This window comes from Salminus brasiliensis, chromosome 18 (assembly GCF_030463535.1).
Source record: "Salminus brasiliensis chromosome 18, fSalBra1.hap2, whole genome shotgun sequence".
Classification (NCBI taxonomy): domain Eukaryota; kingdom Metazoa; phylum Chordata; class Actinopteri; order Characiformes; family Bryconidae; genus Salminus; species Salminus brasiliensis.
Window position 1 is genome coordinate 6,087,071 of NC_132895.1, and position 25,581 is coordinate 6,112,651.

General features: G+C 43.0%; 1 protein-coding gene across 5 annotated transcripts in view; it reads right to left on the reverse strand.

Moving 5' to 3' along the window:
* Nucleotides 1-25,581, reverse strand: part of rxraa (retinoid X receptor, alpha a) — a 243,853-nt gene that overhangs the window by 22,325 nt on the left and 195,947 nt on the right. For 2 of the 5 annotated variants that reach the window (XM_072661432.1, XM_072661433.1), the window contains exons 4-6: nucleotides 12,805-12,962; nucleotides 12,266-12,445; nucleotides 5,391-5,575 (exon numbers count right to left, since the gene is read on the reverse strand). In XM_072661432.1, the coding sequence (XP_072517533.1) occupies nucleotides 5,391-5,575; nucleotides 12,266-12,445; nucleotides 12,805-12,962 (523 nt within the window). The remainder of the gene's footprint in view (nucleotides 1-5,390; nucleotides 5,576-12,265; nucleotides 12,446-12,804; nucleotides 12,963-25,581) is intronic. The other 3 variants (XM_072661436.1, XM_072661434.1, XM_072661435.1) reach the window with 3 other exon arrangements.

Sequence of the window (25,581 nt, forward strand, 5' to 3'; positions counted from 1 at the left end):
AGAAAGAGAGACAGGAGAGAGAGATAGGTAGAGCAAGAGAAAGAGAGGCAGAAGTGAGAGAGGTAGAGTAAGAGAAAGAGAGACAGGAGAGAGAGATAGGTAGAGTAAGAGAAAGAGAGACAGGAGAGAGAGAGGTAGAGCAAGAAAAAGAGAGGCAGAAGTGAGAGAGAGAGAGAGAGGTAGAGTAAGAGAAAGAGAGACAGGAGAGAGAGATAGGTAGAGCAAGAGAAAGAGAGGCAGAAGTGAGAGAGGTAGAGTAAGAGAAAGAGAGACAGAAGTGAGAGAGAGAGGTAGAGCAAGATAAAGAGAGGCAGAAGTGAGAGAGGTAGAGTAAGAGAAAGAGAGACAGGAGAGAGAGAGAGAGAGAGGTAGAGTAAGAGAAAGAGAGACAGGAGAGAGAGATAGGTAGAGCAAGAGAAAGAGAGACAGGAGAGAGAGATAGGTAGAGCAAGAGAAAGAGAGATAGAAAAGAAAAAAGAGAGATCAAGAAAAAGAGAAGAGAGAGAGAACAGTAAAGCAGGAGAAAGAGAGAAAGAAGTGAGAGAGAGGTAGAGCAGGAAAATAGAGGCAGAGAGGGGATAGAGGAGAGAGAGAGAGAGAGAGAGAGAGAGAGAGAGAGAGAGAGAGAGAGAGAGAGCGTGACTGGCTCTGAGCGCTCTGCCGCTCAGTCAGAGAAGGCCGCTCCTTGTGTCAGTGGAGGCGTGTTACTAACGCCTGTTTAACTCCTGTTCTAGGTCACCATGAGATAAACACACTTTATTCAGCTCGGCCAAACCCCGGCCATTAGGCTGCCGTGACGCTCATTCAGGGGCTGCTCTCTGGGCCGAGGCCCTGTGATTAATTAGTGCACGGGGCAGTGGTTCTGAAAAGACCCGGGACAGGGAGGACGAGCCAGAGACAGCGGGGGAGAGAGAAATTGAGAGAGAGAGAAAGGGAGAGAGTTAGAGAGAGAGGAAAAAGGAGTCAATGTCTCTGACTGCTTGCCAAGAGGACCCACGCAGAACACATTCCAGCTCAGAAGAGCAGCTCGCCTTGTTTTCTTTAGCACAGCTCAGTGTTTATTTTACAGGTTTTTGATTTCCGCCTCATCCTTAAACACCATCCTTAATAATGGGGTGCACTAGAGCTGTGACCATTACTGGACTTAACTAATTAGGACCCCGTTTACATCTGGTCACTTCATATGACCAGTATCTGGATTGTATCCTGGTAAGATTTTAGCCACATGCGTTTACACTGGGTGGTCGAATGAGTCTACAGTTAGTCAGACTGAAACCCTGTCGCTGTGCAGCAATTTTTCTGGTGTTTGGGATGTACTGGGAGGGGTTTTGGATGTACTGGGAGGGGTTTTGGATGTTGAGTGAGTCATGGAGAGACGGATGTGTTTACACTGCTGTAACGTGGCTCTAATGTGTCTCAGACCTCCTCTGGAAGTGGTTTGCGTGAGGGGATTAGTATCTGGGTTTGTTTACACTTGTATTTTTAGGTTTGACCTCATCCAGATATAATCCTGATGCTCAAGAAGCATGAAGTGACCAGGTGTGAACAGAGTCTATGAGACCAGTGATCAGCAATGCTGATTATGATAAAAGCTGATGAGTAGTTAGTGTATGCCTATAATGCTTATAGAATTGCAGCATTCTATATAACAGATACTGTTTTTATAGAAATTATAGAAAGATTAAATAATCAATTATGAAAATATACATAATATATTAATAATAGCTGACATCAAACAGTTTATCATTATTTCTATACACAGTAGAACTGATTGTGGAAATAACCGAAAGTGTAACTGCAGAACGCTAATGTTTCAATTAGTTGATTAATCAAACAATAATCAATATTACAGCATTAATGCAAACGCATACTGGTTTGATAAGTCAAACATTTTAATATTATTCAAATCGACTTAATGATTATTAATGAATATAGAAGGCACTGTTTTCATTAGTCGAATTTAATTTAAATCATAATCAACACTGTAAAATCAATTATAGAAACTGATTTCACATAAAAATGATATATCTTCTGATTAGTTTATTAAATGATCAACAATCGATAATATGGCGCATTCTAGAAAACTAAATAAATAATCAGTTATGGGAATAGAAAGCATATTGATTTATTAAGTTAATTAATCAAACAATAAACAATAAATATTATCATAAAATATTTTCCAGGAATTAATTAAACAATAAGTTGCAAAATTAGTAAAATAATATAATTAATTAGTGAATTAATCAATCAAACAATAATCAATATTACAGAATCTATAAAAACAGTTATGGAACATAAAGCAAAACAATATTTGAATCATTGATTAATTGAACAATAACTGATATTATAGAATCTCAAATTCTCTAACTGCATTTAATAATCAGTTATGACAATAGAAGGCATAATGTACTGATTAGTTGATTACGCAATCAAATATTATCAAATATAAGGGGAGATTTTAAGGGAGTGCCTGCATACGCCCCCTACTGGAGCTCCACTGCCAGTGCAGACAACGTGCTCACCGCAGACAGACGGTGAGAGAGACAGAGTGCTTTCTAGTGTCAGCCTGGCAGCTTCTCCCAGGAGACTCTCTCTGCTTCCAGCCCACACATCCTCATCCTCCCAAAATAAACCCCATTTACTCGCATAACCGTTACCCTCACTTCCAGGACATTCTCTCTACGCTCTACAGCCGTCCCAAAAGAGGCACTCAGCCTCTCTCGCTCCCTCTCTCACTCTCTTTTTCTCTCCCTGTATCTCCGGAAAACACTCTCCTACCGTAAAAGTACTACATGTACTCATTTCTATGTGAGACAGGGAAAAAAAACTTCCCTTCATACTTCAGGTCAGACTGGAAGCTGTCTGATATTTTTTGTTTGTATTTTTTCCATTATTTATTATTAACGCTCGCTGTTGCCAATTCTCATCCACTGTCTGCTGCTTCTCCACCACTGAAACAATCAATCCAGGAGTATGGAGGCCAGTGTGTGCTTCTTCATCTTGAACTGCTGCATTGTTGCGCATATGAATACTCAACTCAACTACCTGTGCTCCGCCCACATACATTCAATGCTCGGCCCTTCAATACACAGAATTCCCACAGCACACCCATGGGCAGAAATCTCAGCTGTAGGTCATGTCTTATGCTCAAAAACCCAGTTCGGTTGGTCGTACTGATGAGTGTAGGCTGTTTCCGTTGTGTAATCGAGCTAAAGTTAGCATGGTGGTAAATTCACTCTACCTGGTTTTGATGGGCTACAATAACACAGTCTGGCTGCACAGTGTAGCATTATGTAGATGTAATGCTTTGATTAAAAAGTCAATTTCCAAAAATCTTTTCCATAGGAATGTCGACACACTTACACCATATGTCCAAATATTTGTGGACACCCCTTCTAAAGTATACATTCAGCTACTTTAAGCTGCACCCTTTGCAAATGCCATGTCTAATGCCAGGCCTGGGCTAGAGGGGTATAAAGCCCCCCATCATTGAGGTGTGGAGCAGTGGAAATACTATGTTATTTGGAATGATGGTTGGAGCTCCATCCAATACTTTTGGGATGAGCTGGAGATGAGGTGGGGTGGTGATCGTTCAACATTTTGATCCAACTAATACTCTTGTTGCCGAACACAATCAAATCCTAACATCAATGCTTCTCCAAGATCTAATAGAAAGCCTCACATGGACTGTAGAGGTAGTTACTCCAACAAAAGCAGGATCATTATTTTTAATACTCAGGATTTTGGAAGAAACACTGAATGAGCAGATGTCCAAATACTTTTGTCCATAAAGTGTAAGTGCGCGCCTATTTTCAGACTGTTTCAGTCTGTTTCAGACTGTTTCAGCCTTATTCTTAGATAGCAAACGTCGTCCCACACCTCCCACATCCCACGGTGGAACGCCAGCCTTTGGGCAAATCTGGCTGTACAACCCCATCACATGGCAGGTTGCTTGTTGACATAGCGTTGATATGCCGGTTGGTCAGCAGTGCTCTACATAAAAATGAGAGAAGAATTAAGCCACCAGTAGAATTTCCACCCAAAGAGCAGGGAGTGGGTCCTGGATATCGGATCACGCAAACGTCTTAACCGGTTGCACCATGAGAGCCCAGCATTTCTCTTAAATCCACTGATCCTTTAAGAGCCAATAGGTCCTTGTTCATTACGCTGACTGAACAGTGCCTCTGCTAGACCGTGGTTTATTTATGAAGCGGCAGCCAGACACGGGTGAAGCTGTGCTACAGCATGCATCATGATTTCTATCAGAGGCTGCCATGTTTACCTGAGCACACACACTCACCTGCTGCTTTCCTCTTTGGAAACTGATTAAATGAGGCACACAGCCTGGACGTATAGCTCTCAGAAGACAGGCGCAAGTCGAAGCGAAGGAAAGCTAACAAGCGTGTTGTGGATCCTGCTTTGAGTTATCTGTGATGTTTCTGCCGTGAAGCTCAGGAAGCAACTTACTACAAAGGCAGTGGAGACATACGGTGCAGCAGATCTACTCAAATGAGGGAACATCACAGAGAGAGGGAATGAGCCACAGTGGCAGGTATATAATAGCACAGGAGCTCCACAGCAGCGACTGGAGCTGCAGTGACTCAGGAGTGCCTGGCCATACTTTTAAAGTTTCTCAGAAGTGTGACATAATTAAACTCTCTCCAGAGTCACATGGACTGAAGAACAGCAAGCCAGGCTGGATTTCATACTGAGAGAGAGAGAGAATAGAAGGGAAAGACAGAAGGCAGCTAATAGAGCAAGGGAGTCAAATTATAGTCCAGAGCAGACTGGTCTGAAGGCCTGTTCCTGCCAGGTAGAGGATACTGAAAAATTGCCTACAGTCATTTTCTTATTCATTTTTTTCCAGCATTCTGACTCAGTATCTTCACAAAGCAACACTTCAGACTTTCTGCATTCTGCATTCATTAAACACAGTAGTTGTATAGGTCTAAAAACACCCACCCCCATGTTTAACAGCAGTGAAAAACACCTGAATGATCTTTCCTAGACGAGCCCAACATCTGAAAAAAGTTGAACATAGCCTTTTTTTTTACCCTAAAGACAAGCTGAGTATACAGAATGCCTACAGAAAGACTACATGGGGGTTAAACAAGGCCACCAGTTTCCAAGCTCCTTAAGCTTTGTGATCTCCATATCATCTCTCAGTCCTAAGGGTCCAAATACCCCTGTGCTCGCTTCCTTTAGGCATCAGCTTTATCTAAGGTGAATGTGGGGCATTTCTGCATTGGGGTGAAGATCTAAGATTGGACATTTGAGGAGTAATGGGTTTCCTCCGATATCCACCTTCTTTATAAGTGAGATGGTCATGCAGGGTCATGCAGGAGAAGTATATTATTGTGGTATGTGTTTGAGAAAGGCAGGTTACTTACTGAGCTGGACGGCATGCCCAAGTTGGTCTCGATGTAAGTCTCAGTCTTGGGCTCAACTGCCAATTCGGCCTCCAGGATCTTCTCCACAGGCATGTCCTCGTTGGCGCTGCTGGTGGACTCCACCTCGTTCTCGTTTCGGTCTTTGGCTCGCTGGCGCTCCTCCTGGACAGCTGCATGTAACAACACTGGGTCCGGTCACTACTGCTGTTTACAGAGTCAGCACCAACATAGTACCACAACTACAGAGCAAGGCTGAACAGCATGGACAACGTCAAACTGTAATCTGTACTGATAGTGTGCTGTGCACTGGCAGTACTTTAAAAAACACTTAACGGTGGTTAAAGACTGGCTTACATGTTTTTGTGATGTAAATGTGAATGTCTTGATTCATTAAATAATAATAATAATAATATCCAATAAAAATACCTAATTTGCATATACCAGCCTTTTGCAATATCATTATTGCAAATCTCACAATCAAAACGCTAATTAAAGCTGGTAGTATATTTAAACTGAAAAACGAGTCATCAAAAGCAAACTACTGCTGAACTGTCCTAAGTATACTTAGGACCAATTACAGGGGGAGGGTTCTGGGGGGGGTGCAGTGATTAGAACTAATCACAGCCAGGGGGAGGTCTCAAAACAAATGGTAATTTGTAATTTAAGCAAATAAGTCAAAGGGAGGTCTTAGAACACATGAGGCAGCAATTAGAACCAATACATGATACAATACATTAGAATACATGAATACAGTAATTAGAACCAATCATAGTCAGTGGGATGTCTCAGAACAAAGGACACAGTGATCTGAACCAAACACAGTCAGGGGGAGATCTCAGAACAAAAGTTGCAGGGATTGGAACCAATCACATTCAGGGAGAGGTCTTAGAAAACCAATGCAGTGACTAGAACCAATCACAGTCAGAGGGAGATCTCAGAACAAACAATACAGTGACTAGAACCAATCACAGTCAAAGGGAAGGTTTCAGAACAAATGACGCAGTGATTAGAACCAATCACAGTCAAAGGGAAGGTTTCAGAACAAATGACGCAGTGATTAGAACCAATCACAGTCAAAGGGAAGGTTTCTGAACAAATGACGCAGTGATTAGAACCAATCACAGTCAGGGGAAGATCTCAGAACAAAAATTGCAGGGATTGGAACCAATCACATTCAGAGGGAAGTCTTAGAAAACCAATGCAGTGACTAGAACCAATCACAGTCAAAGGGGAGGTTTCAGAACAAATGACACAGTGATTAGAACCAATCATAGTCAGGGGAAGGTCTCAGAACACATGAGGCAGCGATTAGACCCAATCACATTCAGGGGGAGATCTCAGAACAAACGCTGCAGTGATTAGAACCAATCACAGTCAGGGGAAGGACTCAGTACACATGAGGCATAGGTTAGAACCAATTGCAGTAAGGGGGAGGTCTCACTGGTAAAATGCAGTGATCAGAACCAATCACAGTCACGGGGGGTCTCAGAACATACGAGGCAGTGATTAGAGCCAATGCTCACAGCCTGTGTGTGTGTGTGTGTGTGTTTGACGTAAACTGCCAGCTTTACACTACTGACCACTACTGCTGCTCTCATCCACCTTCTGCTTCCCTTCAGTTTACTTAATAACCTACAGTAGGTGGGCTGTGCTGCCCTGTGCTGCCCTGAGTGTGGAAACGTCTATATGGGTTATCCACACATACGTCGGAGATGCTGCAGATCCAGGCCCGCTTGGGGAACAGAGGAAGGCTCAGTGGAGTGTTTTGTTTGTAGTGAAGCTGCTGATTCAATGTTTAGTTTAATAGATCAGGCGTTTGATCGGTTCAGGCAGAGCGGCAGGAAGTGGTTAGACTGCTGAGCAGACACTCAGTCCTACTGCGGCCAAGGCACAGCTAACCACACCTCAGGCCTCTGTGGTTATGGAAACTAACTTTCTCTCTGTCTCTGTCTCTCTTGCTGTGGGCCTGCATGTGCGGTGCTCTGCTCCTCCACAAACCTTCAAAACATCCCCTTAATATGCCCCCTTCACACACACACACACACACACACACACACACACACACACACACACACACACAGAGACACACAGAAATGCAGGTTGTGTAAGAAAATAGCTTGACCATTTTACTGGTCTTGAAAATTCTTCAATACAAATTCATTTTTTGTACATTTTTGTCATAGAAATGTACAAAACACACACACACACACACACACACACACACACACACACACACACACACACACAGACTGACTTCACATCACACATTCTCTGCTTTCTTTCATCCTCTGCTATTTCCTCAGAGCTGAATCACAGTAGTGGTTTGGTGAAGGGGCCTCAGGGTGCAGTGAGGGAAGAGTTGGGGGGGGGCCCACTTTACAGAAACTGCTGTCTGCTTCTGGAGGTCAGCCCAAGGGTAGAATACTTCTCCTGGAGTCAGGGAGAGGTGAGGGGGCCAAAATCAAGTTAGCTTTATTTCCCCCTGTAGAAGGAGGAGAGCATAAATTCATCTAATCCTGTTTTTCTGCAGTTTCGCTCGGCCCTTTTTCGGGCTGGCGTGGCCCTGTTCTTCCTCTGCCTCGGGCTACAAGGGGGCTTATGGGCTGCGCGAGCGACCCAAGCGCGGTATACGGCCGTAACCTCCAACAGAACTCGAGTCCCACACGGTATAAATAAGAACAGAAGGAAAGGCCAAGCTGGGGTCAAGAGAAAAAAAAAATACAAAAAAAATGTGAGAGGGAAAAGGCCTACCGAGCCTATATGTATTTCTGGCTGCTATTGTCTCACTGTGCTTTCTTTGGTTGTTTAGGTTTAAGATGCCTCACTCACACACTGTAAAAACACATGGAAATGGGTGGGGTGTAATGTAAAGCTGGTCCTACACTCAGCACTTTGCAGTAGATGGTTCTTTCAAGAACAATAGGCCTCCTTCACCAATACCTTCAACAACAATTTTCTTAAATTAGTTCTTGAGAAAAGTCCTTACAGAAGGTCTAGGTCAGATTTCAGATGTGTTTATAAAGAGCAGAACTGCTCACAGTTATAATGATGGATCCTACTGCCACATAAGAAAACACTGGTGAATGCCAGAATCTTTGTAAAAACTGCTAAAGTGAGCTTTAGGAAGAAAAAAAAAACTTGTTAAAGCCTAAATTTGACATTCTGACAAATTCTAAAAAAAAACTTTCACATAGGACTTTTATTTTGTATCATATTTCATACATCAGTAACGTATTTACTGCTCACAGCAGGCTTTTTTTAACTTAAGTAATTTCAAACTTAGAAATCTGTATGTATTTTTCTGGTGCATGCAGTATACAGACATTGTACCGGGGGCAGGAAACACATTTTTTTCATAATTAAGTAAAAATGTATTATTTAATTAATTAATTTTAATATTATCATATATTATTAGTAGAGACAGTTACTCAAACAAAAGCAGGATAAACGTTAACATTTCAGAATTCAGAAAAAACAATGAATCAGCAGGTGTCCCAATACTTTTGTCCACTTAGCATATGTAAAAACTCTTTAAAAAAAAACATTTAAAGAACCTCCATATAATATAAAAGGTTCATAGCACTGGATGTGTTTTCTCTACAACCAAGCCAAGAACCACTGAGTCAACTTTATTTTTAAGAGCCTAGTGGCTTTGGTAGTCCCTAAGCTTCGAGCTATCGGCTTAATCTACTTGTATGTAATGTATATGTGTTATCTTTATCCCTAAACTGATCTGTCAATCATGCTCATTAGGGGTCCCCAAGGTAGAGGCAGCTGGGGGCCTCTCATGTCCTTGCCTTAAACTCCACTCTCACTGCTTGTGTAGATAAAGAACTATATCAGGTGTTTGTAATGTTTAGACACAGAAAAGAATTTTGGATAATAGTATAATACATACACTATATGGACAAAAGTATCGGGACACCTACTTATTCATTGTTTTTTCTGAAATCCAGGGTACAGAAAAAGAGTTTATGTTCATCCTGCTTTTGTCTCTACTGTCCAGGGAAGAAGGCTTTCCACTAGATTTCTGTGGAGTATTGCTGTCAGGATATGATTGCATTCAGAGACAAGAACATTAATGAGGGCAGGATGCTGGATGATCACCACTCCTCCTCATCCCAAACTCCCCAACTCATTCCAAATGTATTGAATGGAGCACCAACCGTCCTTCCAGAGAACACAGTCCCATCTACTGCTCCACAGCTCAATCGTGGGGGCTTTAAACCCCTCTAGCCCACACCTGGCATTAGGCATGGAGGCTGTCACTAGGTTCATGTTGATCCTATTCTATAGGCAGTACTTCTCTACAGGCGCTGAATGCATTCATTCGAGGGGGTGTCCACAAACATTTAGAGTGTATTTCCAGTCTATTTAAATCTTGGAAAACTGGGATTTATTGCTTAAGAAATCATCAAACTAACTGGTACTCAAATACTAATACACAGTAATATCAGATTAGTATGACCACCTATCTAACAGTGGGAATAACCAAGCTTGGCTTGGATGACACTAAAGTGATGAAAGGTGTTCATTATAAAGGTTAGTTGATCTACAGTGGCGTGTCGATTGCTCTGTACCACTTGCTGGAGTCGTCGTACCCCTCTGGCATCAATGGCACCACTGTTATGCCGTGGGGCCCACTGTCATAGTCATATCAGAATATTATGACCACCCTTGGTTTGGAATGAACTCAGTCTGGGACGTCACAGATGCTGCATGTATAAATAAGCGAGCATACCAGTCAGTTGTTACAGAGGGCAAAACCATCTTCATGGGCAAAGGAAGCGATTTGACTGATGTCCAAATGGGCATAATAATAGGGTACTGGGCGAAGGATGCTACCATCTTTGAAACCACTTGGAAACTTGGAGTCTTCTGTCACTTAATACAGTCCATGACACAACGTCTCGCTAATGTCATCCGCAGCCATGGTGGATATTCCCACTATTAGGTAGGTGGTCATAATATTCTGATATGACTGCGTGTATAGTGACAGCCTTAATGTTTATATGTTCATTTAAGCATGCATAAGTATACACAAGGCACTACAAGTTGAATCCTAAAAGCAGCGATCTCAGAAACACCCCCTAAACTCATAATTCATCTATCGCCAAACTCAGGCTATAAACAGCCTCTCAGATCAATATTTCACCAGTGCATGTTGCGCTGTTCTCTGAAGGACTGAGGCAGTGTGTTCTTCTGTCTCTTCCTCTTGAGGACGAGTGTGACTGGTGTGCTAAAAGTGCTAATGTCGTCCTCCTTTATAGTGTTAAGCTTCTTCTCTCACTCCTCTTTCATCCCCTGCTCTCTCTCTCTCTACTCTCATCTCTCTCTCTCTCTCTCTCTCCCATGCCTGAGGAACTGATCCGGAAGTAAAGAGAATAAGGTTTCTTTATTTTAACAGCGAGAATGTCTTTAGGAAACAAAATAAAAACTGCTGTTTGTCTACAGTGATTTCTCATCCCTGTCTAAAGCCTCAGCATAACCCACTAACCTCCCCCTCCTGCCAGCATCGACTACGGATGGCAATAATAGCACTGATGGCAAGAACACAAGCCTGCTTAAAGCACATAAATCACTGCGCTGGTGACGCATAACTACCGAAGCCCTAATTAAGAGTCTGATCTCATCTCACTCTGAGGACTCTATACACCTAATCATCACTGTGTATTTTAGCATTCTTCATAATTATTCCCATTAGCACAAATGCAGTCCATCAGCCAAGACAGGTTTGTTGATGTTGCTTCTTTAGTTTTGTACTGGAGAAGTGGAAGCTTCTTGTCGCTGTCAGGCAAAATTCTTACTTTAATTTGAGCAGATTTGGTTTTAACTTTCTGATATAATGTGAATGTGCCAGTTTTTCTTTACATTGTGTCAAAATCTAGGATGAATGGATCAATAGAAACACTCCAAAATGACTTCCACTGAAAGAACTGTAAGCATTATGTAGCATTTTTACCAGAAAATAGCAGCTTTAAATCATATTGATGCTCCACTGACTTGGCAAAAGGCAGAATAGCGTCTCTACATTCACATTTACAGAATTTGGCTGATGCTCTTATCCAGAATGACTTACATTAGAATCATGTTACACAGGTAGGAGAATGCAGAAGGAGCCTAAAGCTGAGAGTATCATATTTGATACCCATCACCTCCAGCGCCGCTCTGAGTGGCAGCCTTTCCAGTAACTCCGTCTTTGCTAATTTTCTTTTTAGGATCAATGAAGTATCTCTTTCTCTCTCTCTCTCTCTCTGTCTACCTATCTACCTATTTGAGTTGGTGATCTCTGCAACATCAGTGTTATAATTAAATAATTATTCAGTGAGTAATAATATATAAATATATAACAATAATATAGAATATTATTATACATAATAATTAATTATAAAAATGATTATACAAGCACTGCAAGCACCAGAAAAATACATACAGTTTTTCGAGAGTTTGAAATGACTTGGGCAAATCAGAGAATAGGGGGTTAAAGAATTTTGTGTTGTATATATTTTGGTTTGTTAAAACAAAAACTGCTGTGAGCAAAAAAAGCCAAAAAGATACAAAATAAAAGTCATATGCAAAGGTTACTTAATCATTTTTCAATAACTGGTCAGAAAGTCAATTTAACCCTCTAGTTTTAAATATATTTAAAAAAGACTCTTTAAAAAGAGTCTTTAAATGGTTAAAAGCTGATTACTGATTCTGATTCTTGCTTCTAACTAGAACATAAAAAAATACTGGTGTTGTAAAGAGAGTCTGGTGCGCAGATCACGTCCCACTTAATGAACAGGATGTGGAGGGGCTTGGGTACCACTGCCAATAACTAGATATGAGTGTAAGTGTAATGAGGGGGAAGTCCTCTACGTAATCTGCTGTACCTTCTCTCTTCATGCCCATGGCCAGACACTTCTGATAGCGGCAGTACTGGCAGCGGTTGCGCTGGCGCTTGTCAATCATGCAGTCTTTGTTGTCTCTGCAGGTGTAGGTCAGGTCCTTCCGTACGGTCCTCTTAAAGAAGCCCTTGCAGCCCTCACAGCTGTACACTCCATAGTGTTTACCTGAGGAAATGCCGCATTGGTCAAGCTGGGTTAGGACAGAACACATACACGTAACAATGACAACCACCCACGAAACAGCTTTAACCCTTTAAACCCAGACGAATGATTCTGTCATTAATACTAAAGCGAAAGCATTCGTAAAGCTCTTTAGCACATCGCTAAACATTGCTATTTTGTGGCGTGCCACAGGGTTGGTTCTATTTTAGGGCCTACGAAACTGATGTCAATTCTGAAAGTAATGAAGTGTGGGCTTACATAGAGAGTTTACAGTGTTTACAGGGTTATGGTGAACACTTTAAACGGTCTGCCAGCACTGGCAGTTAATATGAGAGCTGATCTGAGTGTGTGCAAGTGTGTACCAGAGGAGCGGTCTCCACAGATGGCACAGATGTGTTTGGTGAGGGAGACGGGTGTGCCTGAGGGCTGAGCTGGTACTTTCATCACGCCGTTTAGGCCCAGCGGTGGCTTGATGTCCTCAGAGCTGCTGACGGAGTTCATTGGCGAATTCAACTGCAACACATACGCAAAAAACAACACACACTGTTTAGATAGACGCTAGACTCCAGAATAGCCTCAGTGCAGAAAAAAAACAACATGGGACAGACAGTGCAATATGCCACAACATTAAAACCACCAGTGTAATATTACATACTCCCCCTTTGTGCCACCAAATCCGTGCCCTGTGTTATCTGACACCAAGACGTTGGCAGTAGATCCTTTAAGAGCTGGTCAAGTTGAGAGGTGGGGCCTCCATGAGCATCAAAGTGTCTTAGGTGCAATCAAATCCTCACATAAATGATGCAATATCTAGTAGAAAGCCTCTCCTGGACAGTAGAGACAGTTACTCCAAAAAAAGCAGAGTAAACTCTTTTTAATAGCCTTGATTTGAGAAAAAACAATAAATGAGCCGGTGTCCCAATACTTTTGCCCATTCAGCGTATAAGACCATTGCAGATTCACCATTATAACGAACTTCTGTACTTCTCACAACTGCAAGACGGTGCCTAGCCCAACTTTCAGCATAACACAGTCGCTCTCGCTGAACACAGCCTTCTAACCGATTTTGTTGAGACAAGGGGAGTTTCTCTCTAGTGATTAATGCAGGTGTCTGGGAAGACCCCTGCACTCTCTCCCTCTCATTCTTTCTAAGTATAGGGAAGCAGTCATAGCAGCCAATGTCCCCAGACTCATTTATTCACATTCAACACTGCCAGTGCAAATGTTCTATGCTGGGATGAGTGCAATAAAATATTTAACAGGACAGTGGAATAAAGACAAGCAAAAATACACCCGAGCCAAAAATGTGCCTGGGTGAACTCATCCAGATACAGGGGGAGATTTGTTCATACATGCATATCCTGAAGAAGAAGAAAAAAGTGCTCCAGCACCCAACACAGATTTATGAGGGAAGGCGGGGGAGATATAAGCTACAATCAACAGCAATTCATCAGTCCCAATCACTGATCCGCACCATCTCCACATATCAGGTTTTCACAGTGCATCGTTCAACGCTCACGCCAAATCAACAGCTGGCGGGACAAAATGCACAACTGCGAAACAGGCTAAGCATTCTAACTGTAATGACCATCATGTGCAAAATTAGGACACTCCATGAAAACCGTGGTCTTGACAAGTGGGCCATAAATGAAGCATTTCCTTAAGAACTGCAGAACGACTGCACAGCTTAAGTGATTCCCACTGCCAGGCAGTTGCTAGGCTGTTACTATGTGGTTGCTATGATATCTTAGGTGGTTGCAATGATGTTGCTAATTGATTGCCAGGTGGCTGCTATAGTGTTGCTTAGTGGTTCATATGCTTTCCTAGGTGGTTGCTATGTGGTTGCTAGGTGTATCCCAGGAGGTTACTAGGCTGTTCCTAAGAGGTTCCGGAATACCTATGGTTACCTATGCTATGGTATCCCAAGTGGCTGCAATGTTTATGCGACTTACAAGGTTACTGGTATCACAGAGGTGGACCAATGTAGTGTTAGGAGTCTGGCCCAAGGACTCTTATTGGTGTAGCGCAGCATAGTCACCCAGACCGGAAATCGAACCCCAGTCTCCCACATGGTGTTGTAACTCAGTGGCAGGTAGTGGTGTTATCTGTTGCGCCACACCAACCACAATGTTGTTGCCTAATGGCTGTCATGCTATCCCAGATGGTTACTATGCTGTTCCTTTTTTTCCGGTGGTTGCTAGGTAGCTGCTTTAGTGTCCCAGGTGGTTGCTATGGTGTATAAGAAGGTTGCTAGATTGATTGCCAAGTGATTTCTTTCTACTTTCTGGTACTTTGAGGAGCATTGTTGTGAAGATTTGTTTGCATTCAGCAACAGTAGCGTTAGTGAGGTCAGGATATTGGATGATCACCGACCCACCTCCTCCCCAACTCCCCAACTCATCCCAAAAGTATTGGATGGAGCACCATCCATCCTTCCACAGTACACAGTTCCACTGCTCCACAGCTCAATGCTGGAGGGGGGTGTATTAGACATGGTGCCAACAGGTGCATGTTTATCCTCTTCAGAGAGTCCTATTCTTTTGGCAGCACTTCTCTACAGGGACTAGACAATATATGTATCTCATATTCATTAGAAGGGGTGTCCACAAACATTTGAACCCACTGGAGTTAAATTGCAGCACCCTGCATTACTGACAGGTGCCCCACACACTTGTAGTTATAATGAACTGGTTTGAGATGCGGAATGCAGTGGGAACGCCGCCGCTTCGGCTTCCTCGCTCATCCGGCACGGCTCGAGCCGTTTAGAGAAGGCGCTGACGGTGAGAGCAGCAGGACAGCTTTGTCAGGACCCCGTTTAGAAAGAAAGGGCCTCCGTCACTTTTCACTTAACACTCTGCCTACGTGTTGACAAGAGTGCTGGAGACTGACACACTGAGACCGCTGCACTCTGTCAGATGGCCAGAGGACTCAGAGGACTTCCGCACAACGCACACCACATCTGAGGGACAGGGCTTTAGCCAAAGAGCACAAGTGTGCCACACAGTTATACTGGTCAGTGCCTCACAGGCCATAAAACGCACAGAACAACAACCTTGGAGATTGTTGGAGATGGACTGGATGAAAGCAAGTTACATATGCATGCTAGACTGGACAACACTTTGGTCAACATCTGTTGTTTTGATGGGATCTATACAATACTAAAGAGCACGCTCAGTGGAAAGCACCGGGTCCCCAAGATGATTTAGCTGGTCAAACCTAACCAAGCTAGTCAACCAGAATGACCAAGGTGGTTGACTACCATGACTAGTATGACCAAGGTAGTTGACCAGTCTGACCAAGCTGATTGACCAGTATGACGAAGGTAGCCAACCAGCATGACCAAGCTAGTTGCTCAGCATGACTAGTATGATCAAGCTGGTTGACCAGTATGACCAAGCTGGTTGCTCAGCATGACCAAAGCAGTCGACCAGTATGACTAGTCTGACCAAGGTAGTCGACCAGTATGACCAGTCTGACCAAGGTAGTCGACCAGTCTGACCAAGCTGGTTGACCAGTCTGACCAAGGTAGCCGGCCAGCATGACCAAGCTGGTTGCCCCAGCTGATCATACTGGTAAACCAGCAAGTCCATCAAACTCCAACAAAAACATACACCATCCTGGTCAAGCACTAAGCTGGTCAACCATCGTAACCAGCTGGCTCATCATCTTAGGGTATGTTTTTGTCTGGATGCTTCGTCCAGCTTTTTAACCACTTTGACCATTAAGGACCAGCTTAGACCATTGGAACCAGATACCAGCAAAAGCTGAAGAAGCAAACCTCAGCTAAGCGTTTGCTCAGTGTTGACCATGTGCTCCAGAAATACGGTCAGGCCTGTTTGAGAGACCACCGTGCAATTTCGGGCAGGTTCGTCTGTGTAGTAAACCTCATCATCAGCTGAACACACACACACACACACACACACACACACACATACTGTATATCCAGTACACACAAGCAGACCCTTCTGAGAGCTGGTACTGAGCTGAACTCAAGCCCCTCAGCGGTGGTCCATCGCTCATTCACATAAACACTTCAGCGATGGCACTCAGTATAGACAAAAGCCACATATCTTCAATGTGCTAAATTTGATTTACTGCTTCAGAAATGGCCGTTGTCCTTGAATAATGCTGAAGCGAGTAAAGGCTACGCTAGCTGGAACAACGGAGTCTCGCTCCCTTCCGGAAGAAAGACATTAGTGGACAGTGAGTAAACGGGAGACGCCGGCATAAATCACCTCAGCGCTGCTTTATTTTATACAGGCTGTCAATGTTTATGTGAAAGAAAGCACTTTCAGTTATGATGAGGTTCTCTCTGCCCACCCTCATAAAATGGGCTCTATTAAACACACACACACACACATACACCCCCCACACATATGTACACACACACACACTTCCACTGAAAGTCAGGATGGATGTTTTTCCTTATGTAAAATTAAGCATAACGGTCACAAAGCTTAAATGGTTCCCACTTCCTGCTGCGCTGTTGCTATGTGGTTGTTATGGTATTTAGAGTGTTTTCCATGATGTTGCTAGTTGGTTGCTATAGTATCCGCGGTGCTTACAATGGCGTGGCTAAGTAGTTGCTAACTGACTGCTAGATGGGTGCTTCAGTGTTGCAAAGTGATTGAAATGGTATTTCAGGCAGCTGCTATGGTGCTGTTTAGCGGTTGCTAAGATGGTGCTAGGCAGTTGCTATCGTATCCGAGATGGCTGCTATGGTGTTTCGGGTGGATGTCAAGCAGTAGCTGTGGTATCCCAAGTGGTTGGTTGTGGGCTACTAGCGTAACTGTATCATCATTGTTGGAGAAACTGTCTCGACTGTATAAATAAGGCTTTCTAGACAGCATTGCTGTGTGGATTTGATTGCATTCAGCGACAAAAGTGCTAGTGAGATCAAGATGTTGGATGATCACCACCCCACCTCACTTCCAACTCTCCAACTCATCTCAAAAGTATTGGATGGAGCACCAGCCATCATTCCAGAGAACACAGATCTTCCACTGCTCCACAGCCCAATGCTGGGGGGGCTTTATATCCCCTCTACTAGCCCACGTCTAGTATTAGGCAGCATGGTGCCCATAGGTTCATGTTTATCTGCTCCAGAGAGTCCTTTGGGAGTGTAGTTCACTTTTACTCTACTGCAGTAAATACACAGGAGAGTAGTACTACAGGACTTTACACTAATATGACTCAGATTACGCAGCTTTACACAGTTCTGATGAGAGGTCTCTCTCCTGCAGCTCCACCAAAGCTCTGTAGTGCAGCAGCAGCGTCCTGACCAGGAGTGGCAATGACAGAGACGCCATTCTCCTTATCACTGTCAGTGGAGCATTAGCATGTAGCTGAAGCTCTGTTTAAGGTAAATCTGCGGTAACACAAGGCGGTGTAGTACAACTCCTGGTATAGCAGTGTGTGCAAAACGAGTGTGTTTCAGTTAATAGTACTTCTACTCAATGACCTTCTAACGAGATCTCGGCACAATCTGCCCAGATCATGATTAATAATGTATAGCACATCAGTCAGACCTCAAAAGCCCTGATGCGTAAAAACTGAGTAAAGACAACCTCACACACACACACACACACACACACACACTCCTGTAGTACCTGTCGGCTAGCTGTGCTCCCATGTAGCTCCTCTCTGCCTCCGTCTCACTGAAAGACTGTATGTGACTCTATCTCAATCTATTTTCAGGGAACATGCAACTCAATCTGCCCAAACTTACTCTCCATGGTGTGTGTGTGTGTGTGTGTGTGTATAGAGGGGAAGGATTAAAAGGCCTCAGTTCTGTTGCTGTAAATAGAATAAATCCCCCCTCCTCCCCATACATGAACATGTATTCCTGTTTCAGGGCGAGAGTGTCATTAGAATGCCCCCTGCGATCCATACTGTCTTCTAAAGTGTGAAGGGGGTTGCCCCTTTACTCTCTCCACAACAAACACACCCACCCACCAACATCACATGCAACCTCCCTCTGAGCAGGAAACATGAAACCACTACGAGACAGTAGCCTCTTGCCTATAAGTGATGGCTCAGCCATAAATCAAATGATTTATGGAGCTATAAGCATATATATATATATATATATATATATATATATATATATATATATATATATATGAATGTTTGTGAAATCTTAAGACCTAATGACCTTGCTATATGCTATACTGCCACATATGATCTTGACACGATCTGCCCAGATCTGCCACATTTGATCTTAATCTAAACGGTTTTGAGAGATTTCCCTGTAAGGAAAAAGCCTAGGCAGATGCTGCAGATGATCAGAACATGGTTAGAGTGGATTCTGAAGAAGTCTGTCTTATTTAAACCTCAGATATTTAGCTTAGTTTGCTAAAGATCATCATGGCCAGATCCAAAGAGCTCTCTGAGGACTTCAGAAAGAAGGTTGAAGATGTATTTGAGTCTGAATGGGGTTTTAAAAGATCTCTGAAGACCATAGAAATCAGCCGTCCCACTGTCTGCTAAAGCATTTACAAGTGGAGAACGTTTAAAACAACTGCCAGCATGGCCAGATCAGGCTGTCCTAGCAAGTTCAGCCCAAGAGCAGAGACCGCAACATGTGGAAAGGAGCCTCCAACAATCCCAAAATGTCATCATGGGATCTACAAGAAGCTCTCACCACGTGATGTCAAAGTACAGCAACAACAGATGGACAATTTCAATTTAAATGTAGATACCAGTTTTTTGAGTGACAGCTACTATACATATATTTATATATACTCGGATTAGCCATAACATTAGTACATTAACCTAATATTGAGTTTGTCCACATGCCACCACAACTGATCTGACCATTTAAGGCATGAAGTAAAAGGTAAAGGTGCACGTATTTGTCACTGTACAGCGAAATGTGTCCTCCGCATTTAACCCATCTGTGGTAGTGAACACACACACACACACACACACACACACACACACACTCAGAGGGGTGGGCAGCCAACTCCAGCGCCCGGGGAGCAGAGAGGGTAAAGGGCCTTGCTCAAGGGCCCAACAGTGGCAGCTTGCCGAGCCCGGAAATCAAACCCACAACCTTGCTATCGACAGCCCGGCGCTCTAACCGCGGAGCCACCACTGCTCCTGTAAAACAGCTGCGTTGGCCGGGAAGTCCACAAGGCCTCTGAAGCCGTCCTGTGATATCTGGCAGCAATGCGTTGGCAGCAGATCCTTTAAGACCTGTACGTTGTGAGATGGGGCCTCCATGGATCACAACAATGACACTTAGGTGACCATGACCCTGTCGCTGGTTCACCAGTGGTCATTTTCTAGGCCACTTTTGGTAGGTACCGACCACTGCATACCAGAAAACCCCCACAAGACCTGCCTGAAGTTTTAGAGATCTGTTTAGAGTTCTGACCCAGTCGTCTAGCCATCACAGTTTGGCCCTTGTCAAAGTGTCTCAAGTGTCCCATTTTCCTGGTTTTAGCACCTTCAAGAACTTCAGGGGAGCAGTGTATGCACTTGAACATGGTTGGGTAAGTGGAGAACAGTGGCTATCGTCAGTGTAACAGAGTAGGATACTACATTAGCCCACTGATGAACTGCAGCCTCTGGCAGTATGTCTCTATAAGCCGAATCCCCACTGTCATGGTGTCGGGGGTCTCTCTCAGTAATGGTTAAAGCAGCAGTTACAGCGCTAGCTCACTGCTGGAGCACAGCTGCACCCACCACTCCAAACCTGCCCACCACCCCTCCCCAACTCCACTGAGAATGTGCAGCGAGACTGCCTGATGTTTTCACAGAGAACCAGCATGTCTTACATGTGATATCACATGCTCTGCTCTCGCTGACTTTCCTAGTGTCGCACACTCACCAACACACACACAAGTCTAAACTCTAACAGGCATAAGATATGCATCTGATGCTTTATCATGTGCTTCGGAGCAGCTGGGCTGAGAGAGCGAGATAGAGAGAGAGAGAGAGGGAGAGAGAGGAATACATGAGAGAGTAAAAAAAAACAGAAAATCAAACAAAGAAGAGCAAAAAGAAGCACATGTGCGTCTGCTGTTCAACCAGGGATAATAACTCAGTGAATCTCAGAGGACAGCAGTCAGAGTTTGGGGTTAGAGGACAGAACAGGAGCCTAACACGTCCCCCAACGCAGCACACTGACCGCTACTGAATAGCAGAACATGAGACTGAAAGCCTCATCTCTAAACACACTCCATCACCGGAGGCACTTCAGCTTTTCACTCTTCATTCGGCTTCTCATTAAAGGATCATCTGTACTCAGTGCTGCACTGTAAAACATGTACTGGTCAGGTCAACATAAACCGATACAGTAAATAGTTTAGACTCCTGACTCACATTCTTCACTTCTGCATCTCAGTTTGGTCAACGATACATACTGAGTTGAGCCTCAAAAACATCAGTAAATGAGCTTCAGCTGAAACTGATTAAGTTTAAACTGTGTAAGATGTTTACTCTGTGGCTCCTCCCCCTCAGTTTGTTTACTTGTTTACCGTTTATTCCCATCTGCAGGTTAGAACTCCCTATCACATAATACACGGCCCCAGACTGGGAGGCTTTTAACAAGTGTAGCTCTGAGTGTGTCTCCTCACACGTGATGAGCAGCAGTTAGACCGTAGGGCCGGTCTAGAGCTGTGAAATTACACCACATACAAACACAGTTCTGAGTAAATTCCCTTTCCCTTCTTTCTGTACACAGAAATGTAGACGGCTTTACAGCTCTAGAGTGGAGCGACTGTCTAACCGCTTGCTTGTCAAGAGACAGGGAGGCGATCATAAGTTGGAATCCCATCAACATCATATTCCTCCATGGTCAGGAGTCTGAGAATGGGAAGGCCTCAGCTCATTGGGATGGGGGGGGGGTTAACTTGCAAATGGGAATAAACAGTAAACAGATTAAGGAGGCGGAGCCTCTAAACATCTTACAGTATTTAATCAGTTTCACTTTTACTAACGTTTTTTGAGACTCACCTTAGTACAGTTAAGTATTATTGACCGAACTGAGAACTAAACAAAAAAAAAGTGTTGTGTATTACTTATGTTTTATGCGTATGTAAAATTTTGGCCCTTTAAAACTTTATAAAGGCTTTTTGATTAATTAGTAAGATAAAAACAGTCACTGGAACTTTTATTAAGTTGCATTTTTTACAGCTATGATACTCATTTCTCTGTGGAGAGTCTCCAGAGCTGAGCTGATTCAGTTCAAAGTTAGTTCAGTTTATTCTGTATGAGACTTCAGCTGAGGCTCTAAATCTCTTGGCCTTTTTTTTTAAAGCCCTGCTCAGTGCAGTGTCCCAAAAGGACCTGCGAGGTTCACTCTACGTGCTGCTGCTAGTGGACTCAAACTATACATTACGCTGCCTCTTACACTTTAAATGCAGCGGTGGGAGAAACACGAGCTCTTCACAATCTAATGCATTGCATGTGATTTAAGGCAGGCAGATACGAACATCTGGGTGTCTGAACAGTCCATAAAAACAACTTTGCCCAAACACACTCAAGCAGAGAGTGGAGGCATTAAAGCGGGGGGCTTTAACAGAGCTTAGCCCATCTTATTGAGCTAGAGAACACACTTCCCTCAAAAGGACACTTCAAAGGGGGCTCCAAATCCTGCAGCACAAGCCCCAAACACACACACTCGCGCAACGTAGCAGTCAGTGGCAAACTTGCACTGCAGAGCGGGTTCGCACACACACACACACACACACACACACACACACACACACACACACACACTAATCTCAAGAGGAATTTAAAGTAAAAACAATCTCATCTGTAATTGCTCTGTAATGACGAGCTACATCAGACTAATTATGTTCGCTGATTTTAATTAGTGGCTTAGTTTAAAATGAGCGCATTAGTTCATTACTATACTATACCATACTTTACTATAGTACGTTACTATAGTATTGCCGTGCCCTCACTATAAAATAATGGAAAGTTTTCTGAGGAACATCTAAACAAGCCCAATACATGCAAAAGTATTGGGACGCCTCCACATTACACCTACAGGAGCTTTTATGACCTCCCATTCTAAACCCATAGGCATTAATATGGAGCTGGTTCTCCTGTACAGCTCTAACAGCAGCAGGTCTGGAGCTCTGAAGTTATTGAGTCAGCAGTGTTGGAGACTTTTCTGCACTGTGCTCTGAGCTTAGCACTCGGCCCTGACCCTGCTCTGTAACTTTACATGGTCTAACAGACACTCGGTGGCTGAGCTGCTCTCTGTGGTTCCTCCTAAACGCTTCCACTGTTCAATAAATCCACTCACAGCTGATGGAGGAAGATCTAGGAGGGAGGAAAGTTCACCAGCTGACTTATTGTTGCAGTGGCTGTTACATACAGACTGCATGGATAGGGGCTTGATTTTACACACCTGTGGCAATGATTAAGAGGTGTGTTCCAATATTTTTGTCCATATGGTGTATGTACATATAAACAAATAAGTGCAGAATTTCATTGAAAGCATACCTATCCAACTGTTATGTACTGTGTCATATGGGTTTGTGTTGCAGCCAGTGACATGGAAAGCATTTTACTAGTAGAGAGAAGATTGTGTTAGTTTAATAAGGATTTAATTAAATACATAAATGGAAAGAGGGTGGCTTTTACTGCAGTTAATGATCCTAAACACACCTCAAAGTCCACAATGGAGACCTCAAGAGGGGCAAATCTTTTATTTTTCTATATAACTATAATTATTATTTTTATTAATTTAATTAATTTTGCAGAAATATATCCTTTACATGATTCAGTAGAATTGACTTCTCTCTCAAATTAAGTTCATAAGATAATAATAACAGAAAAAAACTCCCAAGGATAATCTCAGTTCCTCTCAGAGTCTATATTAATATACTGCTAAAAGAGTTTTTTTTTTTTTTACATATTTTTAAGGCATACAGCAAGTGCAAAAGGCCAATATGGTATTTTGCCTATACTGTGCAGCCTAGCCCAATTACTCACTAACTAACTACACTGTAAGCAACACAAGAGTTAAGGGGTGAGGAATGGCAGCCTTCATCTGGCCGGTCATTCAAAGCGTTAACCAAAGCAGCCTGAAGGCCTGATGTCACCACAACTCAACGCATCAGCACCTCTGGCTCCTGCAGGCCGCACTTGGCGTGAAAGTAAACACCACCACATGGAAATCATTTGTCTCTCTAGCAAACTGAGCAGCGTCCAACTGCCCCTGGGCTACCACGCAGAGACCGGTCAGCAATCCCCCCCGTGCCTGATAACCCCACTCGACCTCAGACCCCTGACCTCTCCCACCCATAACTCACCCTGTGGATGACCCCATCAGGGCGGCTGTCACTGAGAGTGTGAGGGAGATAATAGGAGTTCTAGCCCCGGTGAGGTGGTCCTCGACCCCGGCCTGAAGCTTCCTCCTTCCACACTGAGCCGGCAGCAGCAGCCTCTCCAAAGGCATTCCAGGAATTCTGACAACTACGCATCCTTTAAGATTAATTACGCTTCTGTTTATAAAAGCTCATACACTACAGGTCAGGCGTTCGGGGAGGCTGAGCTTTCCACAGTGTTTACTAATGAATAGCCCTGTTTTCTTTGGAGGTTTGCAATAAGTGAACATTAGAAAGACACAGCTTTTCCTTGAAAGTGGAAAACTGGAGGAACAATGGCTCAAAAAAATCTTGGGAATAAAGCCAAGGTCCACACATTTTATTGCTATGATGTCAGGGTTTCAGTAATATAAAAGCTGTGCGGTTACAGATGAATGTGTACTGCTCTAATAGACATGCTATGTGAAACTTTACAAGTGATTAGGATTACAAATTATTAACAGAAAGCTTGAAATAAACAATACATAAAAAATATATATATATTTTACAATAAACATCCATAATATTATATTTCATAAGTGACAGTCACATCTTGAGGAAGATCATTTGACATAGTATGCTATTAATGGATAATTACAGTATATTACTGAACCGTTTTGCACTATAGTATATAACTGAGGTCCAGAATAGGTGGATCACAGTCCAGGTCCGGGCCCAGGTGCTGTCCTACCCGGACCTGGACCTGAAAATGATAAACTATTGAGAATTATTACATTTTGACAAAGTGTTTCTATTCATTTCATTTTCTAGTTTTTACAGTACAGGTTCAGTGGCCCAGGAAGCTCACAGACCAGTGGCATGCTTTGTAGCCAATTGCAGCCAATCAGATCTGTGCATTATGATGAACGCTGTTACGGAGAAGATAGAGAGGCAGAGGAAAGTTAATTCACATAACTCTCAGGAAATGACACAGGCAGTTCTACACTCATATGTTCCGAGACCGTGGCGATTATTAAAAGCAGTGATGTGAAGCAGCGCTCAGAGAGGAGTTATTCAGTCCTTTAGTTTAAGGTGCAAATTATTCTATGTATTTTTACTGTAATTAAAAAAGCACATTGATTAGAGTACCTGTTATCAATAAATTGTTCAGTGTGAAAACTGACTATTAATTTTGCTAATATGTACTAAATTGTAATTAAATCTGATTTGATATTCAGTTGTTGGCTACAATAATTGTTGATATAGCAAGTAGGCTACTAGGATACAGGATATGGCACTGAATCATTAGACATTATGACGTTCCGGACCTTGGGTTGAGAATTGTTTCCTGAACTGGACTTCATGTTTTAACGAAACCCTTAAACAGCCTTTAGACCACCAGTGGGCAATAACAAGTGTAAGTGTTAATGCAAACATCTATTATTAAAGAATAGCCCCACCAGCTTCTACAGAAGAGTATTACACCATAGTGTGTAATAAGCCTTGGAGTGTTAAGGGGTTGAACACTGTGCTATATAATATTTAGCATATAAATTATAATAGTATATAATGAAAATCCCAAACTTTTGTACTAGAGAAATAATACATTTAAAAATGAAAATCAGATGTTATACTGTCAAAGTGATGCAAAAACCTTCAATCTCCATGATGGCAACTTTACACACAAAGCAAAATACCTTCTAAACCTTCTATAGAAGTCAATGTCATTTTTGGAGCATTTCTATTGGTCAATTCCTCATTACATCTTAAAACAATGTAAAGAACAACTGCCGGATTCACACTATTTATATATATATATATGTAATTCCTTTAGCAAGGAAAATATCCTGATCACTGTCTGTGTTCAACCTC